General features: G+C 40.0%; 1 protein-coding gene across 1 annotated transcript in view; it reads right to left on the reverse strand.

The window, feature by feature from the left end:
* Window positions 1-16,154, reverse strand: part of LOC103183198 (A disintegrin and metalloproteinase with thrombospondin motifs 16) — a 120,455-nt gene that overhangs the window by 97,607 nt on the left and 6,694 nt on the right. The window contains exon 3 of the mRNA XM_007900538.2: window positions 12,923-13,248. Coding sequence (XP_007898729.1) covers window positions 12,923-13,248 — 326 coding nt within the window. The remainder of the gene's footprint in view (window positions 1-12,922; window positions 13,249-16,154) is intronic.

Consider the following 16,154-nt stretch of genomic DNA (forward strand, 5'->3'; position numbering starts at 1 on the left):
GGCATCAAGCGGGATCAGGCCACCTGAAGAAGCAGGTTACAAGTAGTGAAGTGAGATGCAATGAACCACTGAAGGTAATAAAAGGTGAAGTTCCAGAGCGGGAACAGTATCTACTTAAACTACAGCTGTCTTTTAATCCACCAAACCCTTTCATGTCACAATGCTAGATATCTGGGCCTCCAAATAGTGAGCTTCTTTCACTAACAATTTCAGTAAACTGGAAGAGATTGTCCATCACATTCTGCTATTTACATGAATTTTCTGCCCTGTCTATAACCTGGTTTAAAAGATCAGTTGTGATAAAAGATCATATACCCTCTTACAGGTCGGAACCTGACTTACTCAGTATAGACGACACAGCCAACTTTTCAAAGTTCACCTCCATCCTTTGTGTAACGAGGAACAACATCTCTCAAGAATTGCCTTTTATTTTTAAACATCACATTTATTTCTTTTAGAAGCTAAATAATAATAATTTCATATAAGCTATCATTAAATTCAAAATAAATTGTAATTATAGATTTGGCATGGCATTACTTAAAAGAAGGTTGCGTGCGAGAGAGAGAGAGAGAGAAAAATGTAATATGAAAAATGTCACCCCTATTATTTTGGTATATTAGTTGCTTTTGCCAAAAAAAGTCACGTTTAATACACTGTGTCAGGATCAAGCATTCCAGATCGGGTGTAGCAAGGACATGTGCTGAAATTCCCACCCTCATTCCCACTTTAGAAAAAATGCAAATTTGTAGTTTCTACAAACTCAACAGCTGAAGTATTCCAGAGGTCCAATCCCTTTGTTGCACTGGATTAACAGTACTTGCTGTGCACAATGAAAACTGATTTGTAACGTCTAAGGAAAAAACATGGAAGATAACATGGAGCAACTTAAACCTTTAAGTCTAATAACTGCAATTATCAGTGGTACAAACTGCTTTACCAGACTGTGAAGTGGAGTCATTCTGAAAGAATATCTGCACTAAAAGTATCATTACTAAAAATGTGTGCTTTTTCATTACGAAAAGTAATGATAATCCTTGCATTTGATTAAAGTACAAAGTCAGGAGGGTGTCTCAAAGCGCTTCACAGGATTCACTGTAAAGTGTAGTAGGTGTATTTTATAACTGAATGGTAATTAGTGTGAGATGCACAAAGACAGTGTAACAAGAGGACACAGTTTCAGAGAGTTTCAAAGGATAATTTCAGGACAGACAACAGGAGGTATTTCTCTATTCAGAGGGTAATTAATGACTGGAACAGGTTACCAAGAAGAGTAACAGAAACAGAAGTTGCTGGGAACACTCAGCAGGTCAGGCAGCATTTATGAAGAAAGGAAGGTGAGTCAACTTTTCGGTCCACGACCCCTCGTCAGAACTGGGGCATGTTGGGAGGGAGAGGCTTTTAAGGGCAAACAGAGAGGGGGGAGACAGGACAAGGAAGACAAAGGAGAAAATGGGGAAGAGGGCAGGGGATGATGGATTAACAACAACAACAAGATTCCATTTATATTGCGCTTTTCACATCGGGAGGACGTCCCAAGGCACTGGACAGTTGGGTCAGGACCCGAGCAGGGGGGAAATGGTCAGGGTGAGGGAAGGGAGGGAACGAGGAGGGGGTAGAGAGTCGAGAGGGGAGCTGAAGGCACGGTCAAAGAGAAAGGTCTTGAGACCGGACTTGAAGGAGGAAAGGGAGGAGGCAAGGCGAAGGCACTGGGGGATAGAGTTCCAGAGCCTCGGGGCTGAGAGGCTGAAAGCCCGGCCACCGATGGTAGGGAGGTTGGGGCGGGGGATGTGGAGCAGACCGGAGCCAGAGGAATGGAGGGTATGGACAGGTAAGTAGGGGAATAGTAGGTCGGAGAGGTAGGAGGGAGCGAGGCCGTGAATGGCCTTGTAGGTGAGGATGAGGATCTTGAATTCGATCCTCTGGGGGATGGGAAGCCAGTGGAGACGAGCGAGGGTGGGAGTGATGTGGTCGCGAAGCCCTTAAATAAGGGTTAATGATGCAAAACAAAGGGGGATTGTAACAAAACAGGGGAATAGAGATGTTAATAATGCAAAACAAAGGGAGATTGTGAAATTGCAACAAAACAGGCAGACCAGAGAGAGAAAAGGTGAGTCTGGGACCCAGATGATGTGGTAATGGTCACAGAAGAGGGGGAAGGGGAAGGTGAGCTGTTAAGGTCTGAAATTGTTGAAATCAATATTGAGGCCAGAGGGCTGTAAGGTCCCTAGCAGATAAATGAGGTACCAAGAAGAGTAGTTGAGGCCAGGAGGCTGGACTCTCTTAATCTGTGAAGGATAGGGTGGGTATTTTCGAGGTTGAGATCAAATGGGTCCAAGTGCATTTTTCATCCAAACAAACTTGTGATCTTACGTCTTTCTTACACAATCCTACTGAACTTGTTTAAAAAGACAAACTCCAAATAATTTATAGAAATTGAGACTCAGTGAACAAGCTGCAGTATTGGCAAAACAGATCAACTGCTACAGCAGCTTTCAAATTACATCTGTTGGTGATTTTCTTGTCACCTTGTGCATTGCATTAAAGAGTTAATTTTGAAGATAGCCTCTCGGCAGTTTTATGAGTGCAGTTATGTGCCTTGCCACATTCTCCATCGCAAGCTACGGTAGGAGGAGTGGCTGGATTACATCAGTGCATCAGACTAATTGAATCAGAGGGGGAAGAAAGCATCTTGAAGATTAAAGACAAACCTGTGCTTCAGTCTCCTGCAAACCCTTACTAATCTCACTTTGACAGGACACAAGGGCAGATAGTTAGAAAAAAATGAACTCAGCTAGTTCATGCACCGGTTGACATTTTATAGTCATTGAAAAGTGGAGGGGGAATTCTATATTACACCATCCTACATAGTCACCTTACACATTGATTAAGAAAATAAATACAAAAGATGATCTAGAAAATAATAATAACCCTTGCATTTGGTAAAAGCCTTTCACATTGTGAGGATGCATAAACATTTTGAAATGGGATACATATTGTTTATTTTGTAGGTGCACAGCAATATCTCAAACTGCCATGAAGTGAATGACCAATTTTATTTGGGGGGATTGTTGGTGAGGACACCAAGAGAAAAGGTTTAGAGTTAAGATTCCTAAGGCACTGAGTTCTTGATTTCATCCATTGTTGATACAGAGTGCTTAAGTAAGTCTTCTAAATGTTCAGTCCAGTGAGTGTAATCATCCGAGCTGGAAAACTGGGAGATTTGGGGCTAGTAAGGTATATATCAAACAAGTGTTTCAAAGAGCTCAATGTGTTGATGGAAAGCATTTTTGATTGAGTCATTCTGTTGCAAAACTACATCTATATTCTTCTGATTTCAACACACTTTGTTGATTTAACCATTGGTTAAAATGATGTACAATAACGATCGACTGGCTATAATGGGTGACTCACCTGCTGCTACACCTTGTCTTGGCTCAATCCTCGCCACCAACTTTGTTGGTCCTTACTTTGGAACTGGCTCTGCTATCTTAGTGTCAGATTGTCACTATAGGCGTTGAGGAAACTGAAGCAATTCAGTCAGTATCCTCTCCTGACATTAAAGTGATGATTTATGACATTAAAATAGAGATTCAAATCAGGAATGAACCATTAACCTGAGGCCATGGGTGGATGGTGGTGAGGGGGGAGGGCAACACCAGCCTCTACACATCATCCATAAATGGAGAGAAATCTTTGAGAAAGCTTTGTTTGGATTTTCCAATTTGCCTCAGTTGGGAATGCTTTCAACTGTTGGTCAGTGTTGGGGGTACAAACAGAGCTCGAGTCTAGACTCATGCTCCATGACTATATCTGGGGAGCACTTGCATTGTTTCCTGTCTTTCAGAGGAAGCATTAAACCTGAGGTCCTAACAACCCATTCAAGTTGATGTTAAAAGTTTCCATGACTTGATTTAGAAAAGAGAAAAGTTTCTCCGAGAGATCAATCAGATTAATTGGTCAATCATTTCATGAATGTTTGTGCAACCTTACTGACACAAATGACTGTTTGGAAAAACAGTTTCTACACTTGTCAGCACTTGGCGACACTGATATGAAAAAGCACTATCAAAAAATACAAGTTAGCACAGTTCTTACTTTCAGTAGCAATAAGGTGCCTCCTCTGTTATTATTTCAACATAAGTTCACGATAAAAAGGTATATGCTTTGACATTGAAATTAAGTCTCTTAAGGCAGACTTCAGTTTTTCATCCATGTTTAACATAAGCCATATGTTCTTTGATCTGCATCTCAAAGGCTCTTTCAGCCTTGCCAACAGTCTCTACACCACCTTCTAAAGAGATGGCGTTCACGTCCACTTTGTTCTACAGCAGAAGGAGAATTCAGGTTTTACTTAAATGATTCCAGTTTCAGGATTTAGTTTGGATTATCGAAAGCTTCACTGAATGTCACTGATGTGTGCAAAACACAAGTTTCACACTATCCTTCTTATCTACATGTTGCAAATTGGTTTCGCCCACAAATATACAGTCAATTCACTTTACAGTATATTCTGTGAAGCGCTTTGTGACGTCTCAAAAACGTGAAAAGCGCTATATCAAATGCAAGGATTGGGTTTTGGTTATGGGGATTAGATCAGTCTTCATTGGCTAAATTATTTTTCTATTTCTTGCACTGGGGAAGCAGTATCATCAGCGCTTTAACACTACAGTAAAGCAGCCCTTGTGTTAATTAAATTGTTGGACCCTCAGGCTGTGTGTCCCAGCTTCATTTCAAGAGAGGTGAGGAGAGCAACTGAGTGCAATAGCAGGATGTCAACAATTCTGTATTAAGGGAGTGCACAGCACTATCAAGGCAGGACTGGTCGGATCAGTAATAAAAGGCACTGAGAGGAGAATCTAAGGTCAGGGAAAGCAGGTGTCTATTTGTGAGTTTATCTGAAGAGAGCAGGTGATAATCTCAAGTGGAAGCATTATTCTGGATAGTTGTCTTGGATTGTTAGCACATGTTCAGTCTGATTAACAGAAAAGTGAACTTTGTGAGAAATTAGTATAGTAATAAAGCCACGTAAATTTCTGGTGGAAATTAATCTACTGCCTTTTGTATTTGCTGAAGCAAATCGGCAAAAATGTTTTCCATGCTCCTCCAAACATGCATGTTTACTCCTTGTGAGGTAGCTGTGTCTTGGATTTGATGTATAGCTCCTTTCATCCCGGGAGGCGGTCTCGAGCACTTCACAGATTATATCTTAAAGTGCAATAACTGTGTATTTTGATTGTGTGTTTGGGCGGAGGCGTGGGAATAGGAGTTTCTTCCACATCAGTACAATCCCGATTTGAAACTATTTTAATGCCAGAAATCAGCATTTCATCATTATAGAGGAGGAAAATGACAGATTTCTTTAGATTCTTTTCCACAGAAGAATTCATATCCCTCTTCCTGCCTTCTCACTTCCATATTTTTGCACAGAAATGAAGAACTCTACCATCGGCGACGGGTAGGCTTTTATCCACTTAGTGTCCTCTCTCTGAACTCCATTCCCAGGTCCCTCCCCTAATTCAAGAAACATCTCAAAACCTACCTCTTTGACTGGTTATCTTTCCCTTCCTCCCCCATCAATCCCACCCGCATCCACGGAGCCCAAAAGGAACTGTCAAGCATTTTGGGATGTCTTCCTGATGTGCAGGCCACTTTATAATAATAATTCTTGCATTTCATATAAATGAATACAAGTGTAAATTATATTGTACTGAACTAAAGACACCTTCCTACATGAGCACAATTAATGTCACCCTATACCAGGCGAAAGGAGATTAATTTAGCACAGATATACTGGAACTCAACAAGCTTTCTTCCTCAGGTCCCACCAACAGGATGCTCAATCGCATGGGCCATCTGACAACATGTGACAATCTGACAATATTTAGTCATAACTGAATTTTGGGGAATGTGAATATCTAGGGTCGAGGTCTAACCCAGATGCTAGTGTAAGAACTCAACACTCTGTTTCTAGAATTGCTGGCCTTTCCAAGTCTAGATTTTAGAGATCTCACTGCAGATCAGTCACACATCGTTCATAATGTGCAGCCACATCTACCTCAATGTGTCAAAACCCTTCCTTCTTTGTAGCAAATTCAACATTTTCGTATCAATATTTTTTTTTAGAAAAATCCCAAAGAAATTTCCCAACCATAAAAAGAACATCGCAATTAATTTTTAAACAGTTTGCCTACAAAATACAGTCACTACACCTTACAATAAATCCTGTGAAGTGCAATGAAACATCCTCCTGACATGAAAGGCACTATATAAAAAGTAAGGATGATTACAACAACTTATTATAAACACTCAAACGGTTCCACGACATCCTAACCAGTCTTCCACACGTTGTCACAATGCTGTACTCGCATGTAGTTCACTATCCCTTATATACACACTGCAAAAAGGACAGGGTTAACTCTGGAGTGTGCTAGTTCAGTTAAAAATGCTTCTGCACTCACAGGTGGTTGAAGTAGCTCCAAAATTAATTGAATGAAATAGCTGCAGTAACTCCAGTTGCCTACATAAAGAGTGCCATTCAATGCTAGGGAATAATGCCAGGTCTGTCATGCATACACTGCCTCTCCAGACGACACAGAGATTTAATGACCTCATATTCAATACTCCTGCTTTAATGAACCCCTGAGAAAGAGAACAAATCTAAAAACGCTACAAGCACAATGAAATCCTCACTATATATTGCAACATGCTCACAGGATCTCACAAGATACCACTCTAAAGTGATCAGCAATACCACTGATCAACACTTAACAACCAACTTTCAGCTACTAAACAGATCAGCTACGAATCAATTAGTTGTCATCAACCATAATCTCTGTATAGATATATAGGGGAAATGTAGACGCTTTGCCTTCATGAATTTGTGCACAAAGGCAAAGTGTCTACATTTGCTGATCATACAGAATGACATTATGGCAATCAGCAAGATGAAATGCAAAAGGGTAGCAGAGTGGGAAGATGGGTGGCAAATGCAACAGTGTAAAGAAATGTAGAGCCGTGAATTTTGGGATAAAAAGAGTGAATCCCTGGGATTTGGCATTATTCCCATCGAAGGGTTCAGACACTAATCATTCACCCTCATCACCAGATCAGTTTGGATAAAGAAGGCCCTTCAACCCATTTGATCCCATCCGTCTACAATACCCACCATAGCATTCCTCCCGTCATAGCATCAAGCTTTTTTCCAAAATGATTCTGGTGTCTTGGCCTCAACCACTCTTCCCAGCAATGTGTTCTGATTGTTAATTATCCTCTGGTAAAGAAACGTTTCCTGTTATCTGTCCTGAAATTGCGCTGTGCAACTCTAAACCGATATCCACTGAATATGGCTGTCTAGACCTGGAGAAGTTAATGAACTACTATTACTCAGTGTGCATATTAATATAAAATACAATTCACATTAATACAGCGCTTTTCATGTCAGGAGGATGTCTCAAAATGCTCAACACTGCTGGCTGGTTCCCGAGCTGGGGATGGGATCCGAAGAAGGTGGGGAGGCGTAACATGACCAAAGAGCAGTCAATTATAGTAGTATTCTGTGAAATTCTATTTTTTTTGCCAAGAGCAAGAATATCACTGAACACAAAAGTCCAATGCCTCCCACATGATTTAGATGAGCTACCAGGTCCACTCCATTGAATGATGAAGTATTCATCACTAGGAAATGATAGGCACTTATTATGAGAGAAGAATACCAAGAATTGTTTGAAGAAATAACTTTGCATTTTTATAGTTTTCAGAATAAAATACTATCAAGTGTAGTGACTTTTGAGTCGGCAAAAGCCCACAGACAGCTATGAGATGAAAGACTAAACAGTCTCTAGATTATTGGCTCGCTCAAAGATCTATAATAGTGGCATACAGAAGGGAGGCAAAGCTCAATTGTACAATACAATTTACACTTACATAATGCATTTAAAAATGGGAGGACATCCCAAAACTCTCGACAATTCTGGATGGGTACCTGAGCTAAGGGTGGGAGCTGAGAGGGCGAGGAGGGGAAAAGGTGACTGAAAACACAGTCAAAGAGGTATGCTTTGAGACGTACCTTGAAAGAGGGGAGCGAGTGGGGGGGTGGGAGTAAGTTGGCAGGACCTGGGAATGGAGTTCCAGATCGTGGTTGAAAGCCAGCCCACCAATTGTGGGTTGAATAGAGTGGGGGAAGTGGAATAGGCTTGTGTCAGCTGAGCGAAGGGAATGGTCGGGTTGGTAAGGGTGAAGGAGGTTCAGAGGTAGGGTGGGGCAAGACCGTAGAGGGCTTTAGAAAGATAGTAAACAGTCTGCACAATTCAAAAATAAATGGGAACCTTAAAGTCTCTTCATTGCCAATTTCCATATAGATTAATGCAGACAATACTGTCACAAATCAGTGCTCAATAATAATCCCTACATTTGATATATAGCACTCCATTATGTCATTAAAACAGCTCAAAGCACGTCACAGGATCTACTGTTCAGTGCAGTGACCGTGTATTACTTGTATTGAAGAGTTCACTAAACACCTCTTAGAACGGGAACAGAATCTTGGATTTAATGCACGCATGTCTCAAATGATATAATACTAATATCCCAAATAATATGTATCCTGCTGTATATACAGACAATCGGAAAAATCTAGTTCATGGAGTTACTACAAAAGTAAATGATCGCCTAATGTAAAATGTTATCATTAAATACAGCAGCATGTAATAAAGTGCAAAATAATGGTTCTAAATCCCCAGTGGGCCACAGCCTGCGTACTGTATCATAGCTGTTAATAGTTGGACTCAGATCAAGTACATTTGACAGTACTCCAGGCATTTTGCAAGGATGATCTTATGTTTGCAAAAAATTGTAATATACGGTCAAACCCTGAGTGAATGTTTAAAAGAAGTTATAAGCATTTCTTGTGTTAAAGCATATAGTTCTAAAATATGATTCACACACTTAAATGTAAGCACTTTAAATCTTGGACTAATTTAACTATTGCTGATACTGAGACCAGAAGAATGTTTATATCCAACAAGAAAAATGGTTTAACCACATGGAGAGGAGATTCACAACAGCCGAGCACAAGACAAAGCTGCACATTGGGCTGCAATTGTATAACAGATTATTCCCACAGAGATGCAACATCTTATAGCCCTTTATAGAAAAACAACTCCACTGGGCACAAGTGAGAAAGTCAATTCGGAGAAATTCGATCATCTTTCTCCATTTTGATCCAGTAAGTGTGATAACAGCTAAGTCAGTGGCTGGGCTTTCTTAAGTTATCTCAACCTATCCCTCCAAAACCAAAAACAATAATAAATTGGTCATTTTCAATCTACGACTGTTTGTGGGACATTGCTGTGCGCAATTGGCTGCCGCGCTCGCCCATAAATATACAGTCAATTCACTTTACAGTGTGTTCTGTGAAGCGCTTTGGGACGTCCTCCCGACGTGAAAAGCGCTATATCAAATGCAAGGATTATTATTATTATTATTTCAGACTATGACTAAATAAATAAAAATCTTAAGAGTTGAAGCATTATTTTACACCCTTTTAAGATCTTGAATACTTCAATGAAATCAGCCACATGTCTTCTCTTCCTCAGAGTGAATATCCCCAGATTTTGTAGCCTCTGCTTATAACTCAAGTGTCTAATTCCAGCAACGGTGTTGCTCTTCACTGTATCTCTGACAAGATGTCCCTAATTGTTCACAGTAATTCAGCTTGGGCTCAGCTAATGCTCTGCACATGTTCAGTATCAAGGCTGATTACTCATGCTCTATCCCTTTAACTATTTACACCATAAGATCTTGTCTGCTCTCTTCACTGCTGCCGAACACTGTATTAATGCTTACAGCAATTTATCCTCCAAATCCATCCCCGGAGACGAAAGCTATGTATCTTATGTTCCCACTGTTCATCATCCTTCCACAATCTCATCCCTCTCCCTATTAAATTTACAACTCTTTCTTTCAAATCTTGGAACATTCAACATTTTCCCCAAACAATCCAGAAAAAAGGTAATTTTGTGAATACTCACTCACTTTACACATGAGAAGTACCTTGATGGTACTTTGTACATTGTTGGGCATCTTGAAAATCCCCAATATATAGGGAGGATAAAAACAACATACTGTTTAATCAGACTGAAAGCTGGGGTGCGGAAGCCTCAGTCCAAATTGGGACTCTCTGATCTTGCAGTGGGAAGAGTTATGCTCATACACTAGATTGTGATTTTTTTCTGGTTAACCGGGTGTCTAACACATGTGGAAACCTATCACCATGCTTAACAGCATCCAAACTAAACTGAGAATTCCATGCATCCCATTTACACAAAGAAATTTTGATGTATTGGAATGGAATGGACACTCCCTGAGGTCCTGGAGGGAAGCCAGTGTTTGGACAAATGTGCCTGGTGGCCCTAGAGACTGGAGGCAAGGAATTTGCTATAAAATAATGTTCTTCCATACTTTCAGAAACATTGAAAATACTGAGTGTAAAGTAAGTGCCTACGGATTTTTTTTTGTATTTTAGTTACAAGTAAGCGGGTATGGCTTAGTCGATAACAGTCTTGCCTCTGAGTTAGGTTGTGGTTTCAAACTCCACAACAGGACTTTGAACTCATAGGCTTTGAAGTAGGCTAACACAGATGAGATGTCAAAAAGCCAAGATCTGGTCTGCCTGCAGGTGGACACTGAAGATCCCATGGCATTACTCAAAAAGAGAAGAGTTTCTCCCGATTTCTTAGCCCATAATCTCCCAAATAAAATTGGTCATTCATTTCATCCTTGTTACACTAAATCCTGTGAATTGCTTTGATACATCTTCCTCACATGCAAAGTTGAAATGCAAGGATTATAACATGTGAACCATGAAAACAGTGTAAATATATTGCAGAATTTCTATTGAAAGCATAATAAATAGAAACACAATATGTGCTAGATTTCCTTTGGTAGAGAGTAAACAGAGTGAATTTTAATAAAGAACTACCACCATATCTAATGCTCTTGACAATACATTAATTAACAGTGGGGGTTAATCTTTATAGTAGCCAGAGAGTTTATCAAAATAAGGAATTTACTGTAATATACTTCATTTAAACCGAAAATGAGTTCATGTTAATTATTTGAATAGTTTCTATTTTGCTAAACCATTCTGAATGAAGTGGATCCGAGACTCAAAGTTTGCTTGCTGCTGCAATGTTTAGACTGGAGAACACTATGGATAGGTTACAAAATTAACTCTAGCCCGGCTGAATTCTTACACACTGTGATCAAAGTGTAGCCCTCCATATTGCTGTCAATTTAAGCAACTCAGCAGATGGTTGTTAAGAACAACTATGTGAGCCCAGACGTAGGTCAGTATGTAGACAGGCCCACTGCTGTGTGTTGACCCACCACCGCAGACAGTAAAACCAGAAGCCCCACCTCCCCAATCAGATAGCAAGAAATGTAAAGTTATTCCAATAGCGTTTACCTACAGTCTGCCTTAGATTAACAGAATTGTTATCTCAACAATCTCAAACTGCAGCTACTGGTGTGTTTGCGTGCCAATGAATTAAACCACATGTTTCTATGTTTTATATCAGTACCGAAGCAAACACACTCTGCCTGGTCAGAAGTACCTTTTTTTAAAATAATCATTTTAACAAAGTTTTAAACAGCAGATTGCAAAACTTTTCTCCACAGCATCGGTCAGGAATCTTGCTTCTTAGAATGCCCACTTTTAAATAGATTTATTTGTACGGCACGATTTTTAACGCAGTCTTTCATTTTATTAAAATTGCAGCTTACTTATGGCAATGGACCCAAAAGTTATAATAATATGGGTTGAAAAGGTGTGTGTCAGAATAGGGCAGTGTGAATAGAGCTTTGCCAACTGGAAAATCCAATGCCAGATTGATTCCCGTTTTGGCTGCAATGGACTATTGCAGCTGTAATGTCACATCAGCTGCCAGAACAACAACTTGAGGTGACACTCTGCAGGATCCAATGTGCACCATGGTACTACAATCTAATATACAATGAAACTGCTCAGCAACCACTCATTGACAAAATCCATTCCCAAACACTGGTAGACTTGCCCATGCCATTCTTCGAAAGGAAACCTAGCTATACCTATAAGGGTTGTAATCTAGTAACCCAAATTATTGGTAGTTAGTGATGGTTTTCTGATGTTTCAATGATCCCAAACTATACTATTCCAAAGATGCTATTCAATACAAGCAGAAAACATGAGTTTTCAAGTCTAATGCAAAATGTATAGTTTGGGCAATAAAACCTGTTAAATAAGTGTTGACTCACTTTGTAAAAACCTGCATTCCCAGTCACTAGTGTTACTATTTAAAGACCATTTCCTTTTTAGCATCTATTCTTAGAAGCTTAAAATAAAAACTGATAATACATTTGTTGACAAGGCATTCAACATACCTGTGTAAGGATTAGCTTTTATGGGGCTATGCTGTCATTCATTAAAGTATGCAAATACAATTCTCACTGTTTGTAAATACTGCGTCAAGGAGGCAATCGCAGACATACAATGCCATCAGCAATCACATGCACTGGAATTGCTGATGACATTTTTATAAACTGACACAATCATTTTTGGGTGAAAAAATTTGTTGTGGTAAAGCATTGAAGTCTATCACATGGTACGTCAACTGTGATGCAAATCTGTTCCAAAAATTGAAATGCAGTGGATTACATCAATTTTACATTTACACAAGGCCTTTCACGTCTTGAGGATTTCTCAAAGCACTTACCTGTGAGCCCGTACGTGGGGCAGGGAGGGGCTAAGGAAGGAGGAGGGGGAAAGATGACCAATTATTAGCAAAGTAATTTATTCCTGGAAGTAAACTTTGAAATTCCAATCTAGAAAACAAATAGATTCCCCGCCAAGATTGACTAAGCCCCTCTGGATGATTATTTGACTCACCAAACCTTTGCATGTAGAAAGTGCCACTGACGAGTTGCTATGCGATACAAGAGCACCTTGGTAGAAGCAGAGTTCTTCTGGATGATATTGCTGCACAGATTTTATCCCTTCTTTTCCCAGCATCTGAACTGTAAATCCAGGAGCCATCAGGCCAACAGAAGTCCTCAGTTTCAAATGAAAGTCCTGGCCAAAACCACCGACTCTGAAGTAGAGGCTTTCATCCTCCACATTATGTGCTGATCGCTTCTTTCGGTGCTGGTGGGCCAGAGTGTGTGAGATGTATTCACCATTGCTGTCAGCTTCATAGGGAGCCACAATTTGATATTCTGTGGAAGTATAACAGACTTGGTTAGCAGACTGGTCTTGAAGCTCCATTGCCCTGAACAAGTCCATTTGGCTAATATTTAACTGAGGTAATCGACTAACCTCAAAATAATGTTTGCAAAGCATTTGATGTCGAAGTGGTTTGAACTTGGCTGTGTGAGACTAGGGGGTAGAAATTCCCCAGGGTTAATGCCTATTATAGACATGCACCACTGAGGGTGGCTACGCTACAACTTAATGGAAATGTGTGCCTTTGTGTTTCTCTGCACACGATTTACAATTTTCAGGGCTCTAGGGGGGAAAAAAAACATGGACTAAAAAAAATCCCATCTGGCCCATCAAGCCTCCTCTTAACAAAGTCCACACAAAATAAAGGTCACTACACAATAAACCCTGTGAAGTGCTCTGAGACATCCTCCAGAAATGAAAGATGCAGCATCGAACTCAAGGATTATTAAACTAATATACTAAAAATGAGTGCTACTCCAGAATATTAATCCACCTTCTCATCTGTACTGACCACAATGAGACAATATGCCCTCCCCCCCACCAGCAGCATCAAACCTAATGTCTTTTTTTTAAAAAACGAGTTAATCAATGCAGCATGAACTATGTAGTTAGAAGTCCTTTGTACGTATCTACTACTCAGTGTGGGGTGACGGGATGGGGTGGTTGGGGGGAAAGAATAAACGCACACTTTATTTTAAGTTTTCACCGGAGTTATGCAGTTCTGTTCTAAGTCAAGTTGCTTACATCAGCATTGTCTATGGCTATCAAACTTTTAAAGAGCTGGATCGTGTCACCTTCAATCTTCTTTGCTCCAGCTTTTTAAAAAGAATTCTGGGAATCGAACTTCTACTTAGAACTTAAAACTCTCAGGAAGAACTTATACTCAGGCCCCAAGGCTTTAAAATGAGTAATGAGAGATGTGTAACCAGTAATGCCCATAAGACTTCTTTAAATAAAAAAACATTTAAAGTTCACATAATACTATAACAGTAACAAAATGTTATCCATTTACACTATGGATTTATTAAATATAATAATAACCATTGCAGTTGGTACAGCAGCTTTCAGGACAGAAGAAGATCTCAAAGCGCTTCACATTAAACCAAGGTCCCACCAGCCTGCTTGGAAAAACTTCAAAGATCCAATGACTCTTATAAAATAATAATCCTTACATTTGGTAAAAGCCTTTCACATTGAGGACATCTCAAAGCCCTTATTGGCTTCAGACACTGTAATTGTAGGCGAAAGCAGAAGCCAATTTGCACAGAGCAATGTCCCACAAAGAACCATGAAGTGAATGAGGACATGTAACTTAAAAGAATAAAGAGATATTACCTGTCCTATATATTACCATAAAACTTCACTTCCAAATCAACCTTACAGGAGCGGTCATCCAACACCATCCACTGGGACAACAGTTGAAGAAAAATGGCATTGTAAACCAGGTCATCAAAAAAATACGCACAAAATCTGGCCTTCTCCTATGAACAAATCTCAGGGTTGAAATGACAATGATAAATTGTTTAAACATCAGTCTAATGGTATATGATGTTCACTCAATGTGTGGCTTGGTGGTAATGCACTCCAGGGCCTGAGCTGTCCTATATTTATTATTTGTACAGGATTCCGTAGGGCACAAATAACCAAATGTCCTAATTTTACACTATCACGTTAAGTGTGATTGCAGGCTCCCTCAATGATTCAAAGAGTGTTTATCCAGTGAGTAGCTGAGTCATACAGGTTGGAAAGTTCCCAAGTTTGATTTTCAATTGTGCTGAGTTAGCTGATCTCAGCTGGAATTGCATTAGAGGGGTACAACTGTCCTCAGCACCTCTGGTTAGGGAAGCAACAAGCAGCTAAAAAAGTTACTCAAGCTCACTATGCAGCAAGCCATTGCTGGAGTTAAGCATAGTTGAGCACGTTTGGAGTACGAGGCTGGCAAATTTAGATCATTGTCGAGTAGAGGTGGGAAAATTAGGGTAGTCCCATAGAATAGCTGCTGCAAATGCAAATAGACTGAGGAGCTATAACTATTACTCAAATTTGCTTATAAGAAATCAAAGACAATTGAAAATATGCTGGAGGAACAAGAACTGCAAAAGCCAATGTGACAATAGAAGATGATATTGTGGTGGGTTTCCATGTATGTCAGGGACACCTGGGAGGCTAAGGTAGTTGAATCAACATCGCAGGATCAATCATGGATCAATTCTCTGGTTAGATGTTCTCCAACGAGAAAAGTTCTAGATTAACATAATTTGCTATAGACCACCAGGCCAAAGCAAGGAGCATGACTTGGCACTGTATGATAATATTAGCAATGTGTATCAGAAAAAGAAGATAGTACTGAAAGGGGATTTGAATCAGCCCAACATAAACTGGATATTCCCCATGTCCATACAATTTGTAAAGCTTGTAAAAGTAGTGCATGACTGCTTTCTAACTGTGTGTATCAGGGAGACCACAAGGGGCCCTTCGTGACTTAGTTCTAGTCAGTGATCCAGACACTAGTCAGGAAGTGGAAATAGTCGAACAATAGGGGACAGTGACCACAACTCACTAATCTTCAGCTTGACTTGGGAAACAGCACCAACACGTATCCAAACTCAAGCGTAACCAAACTCAGTGTACAACCCAAACGTAACCAAACTCAGGTGTACAACTTCAAATGGCCAAGCTTCAGGGGTATGAGAGCTGAGCTAAGAGACATAGACTGAGAAGCAATACTCAAGGACAAATCAGTTGAGGATAAATGGACATCCCTAAATAACATTATGAAGTGGATTCAGGACAAGTGCAGCTGGGGCAAAAAAACACCAAATATGGATCAATAAAAAAAAGAGATAAAGAAGAAAAGGAAGATTTATAAAACGTAGGGAGAAAGGAATATGTGATCATT

The sequence above is a fragment of the Callorhinchus milii genome, unplaced genomic scaffold (genome assembly GCF_018977255.1).
Source record: "Callorhinchus milii isolate IMCB2004 unplaced genomic scaffold, IMCB_Cmil_1.0 Scaffold2, whole genome shotgun sequence".
NCBI lineage: Eukaryota > Metazoa > Chordata > Chondrichthyes > Chimaeriformes > Callorhinchidae > Callorhinchus > Callorhinchus milii.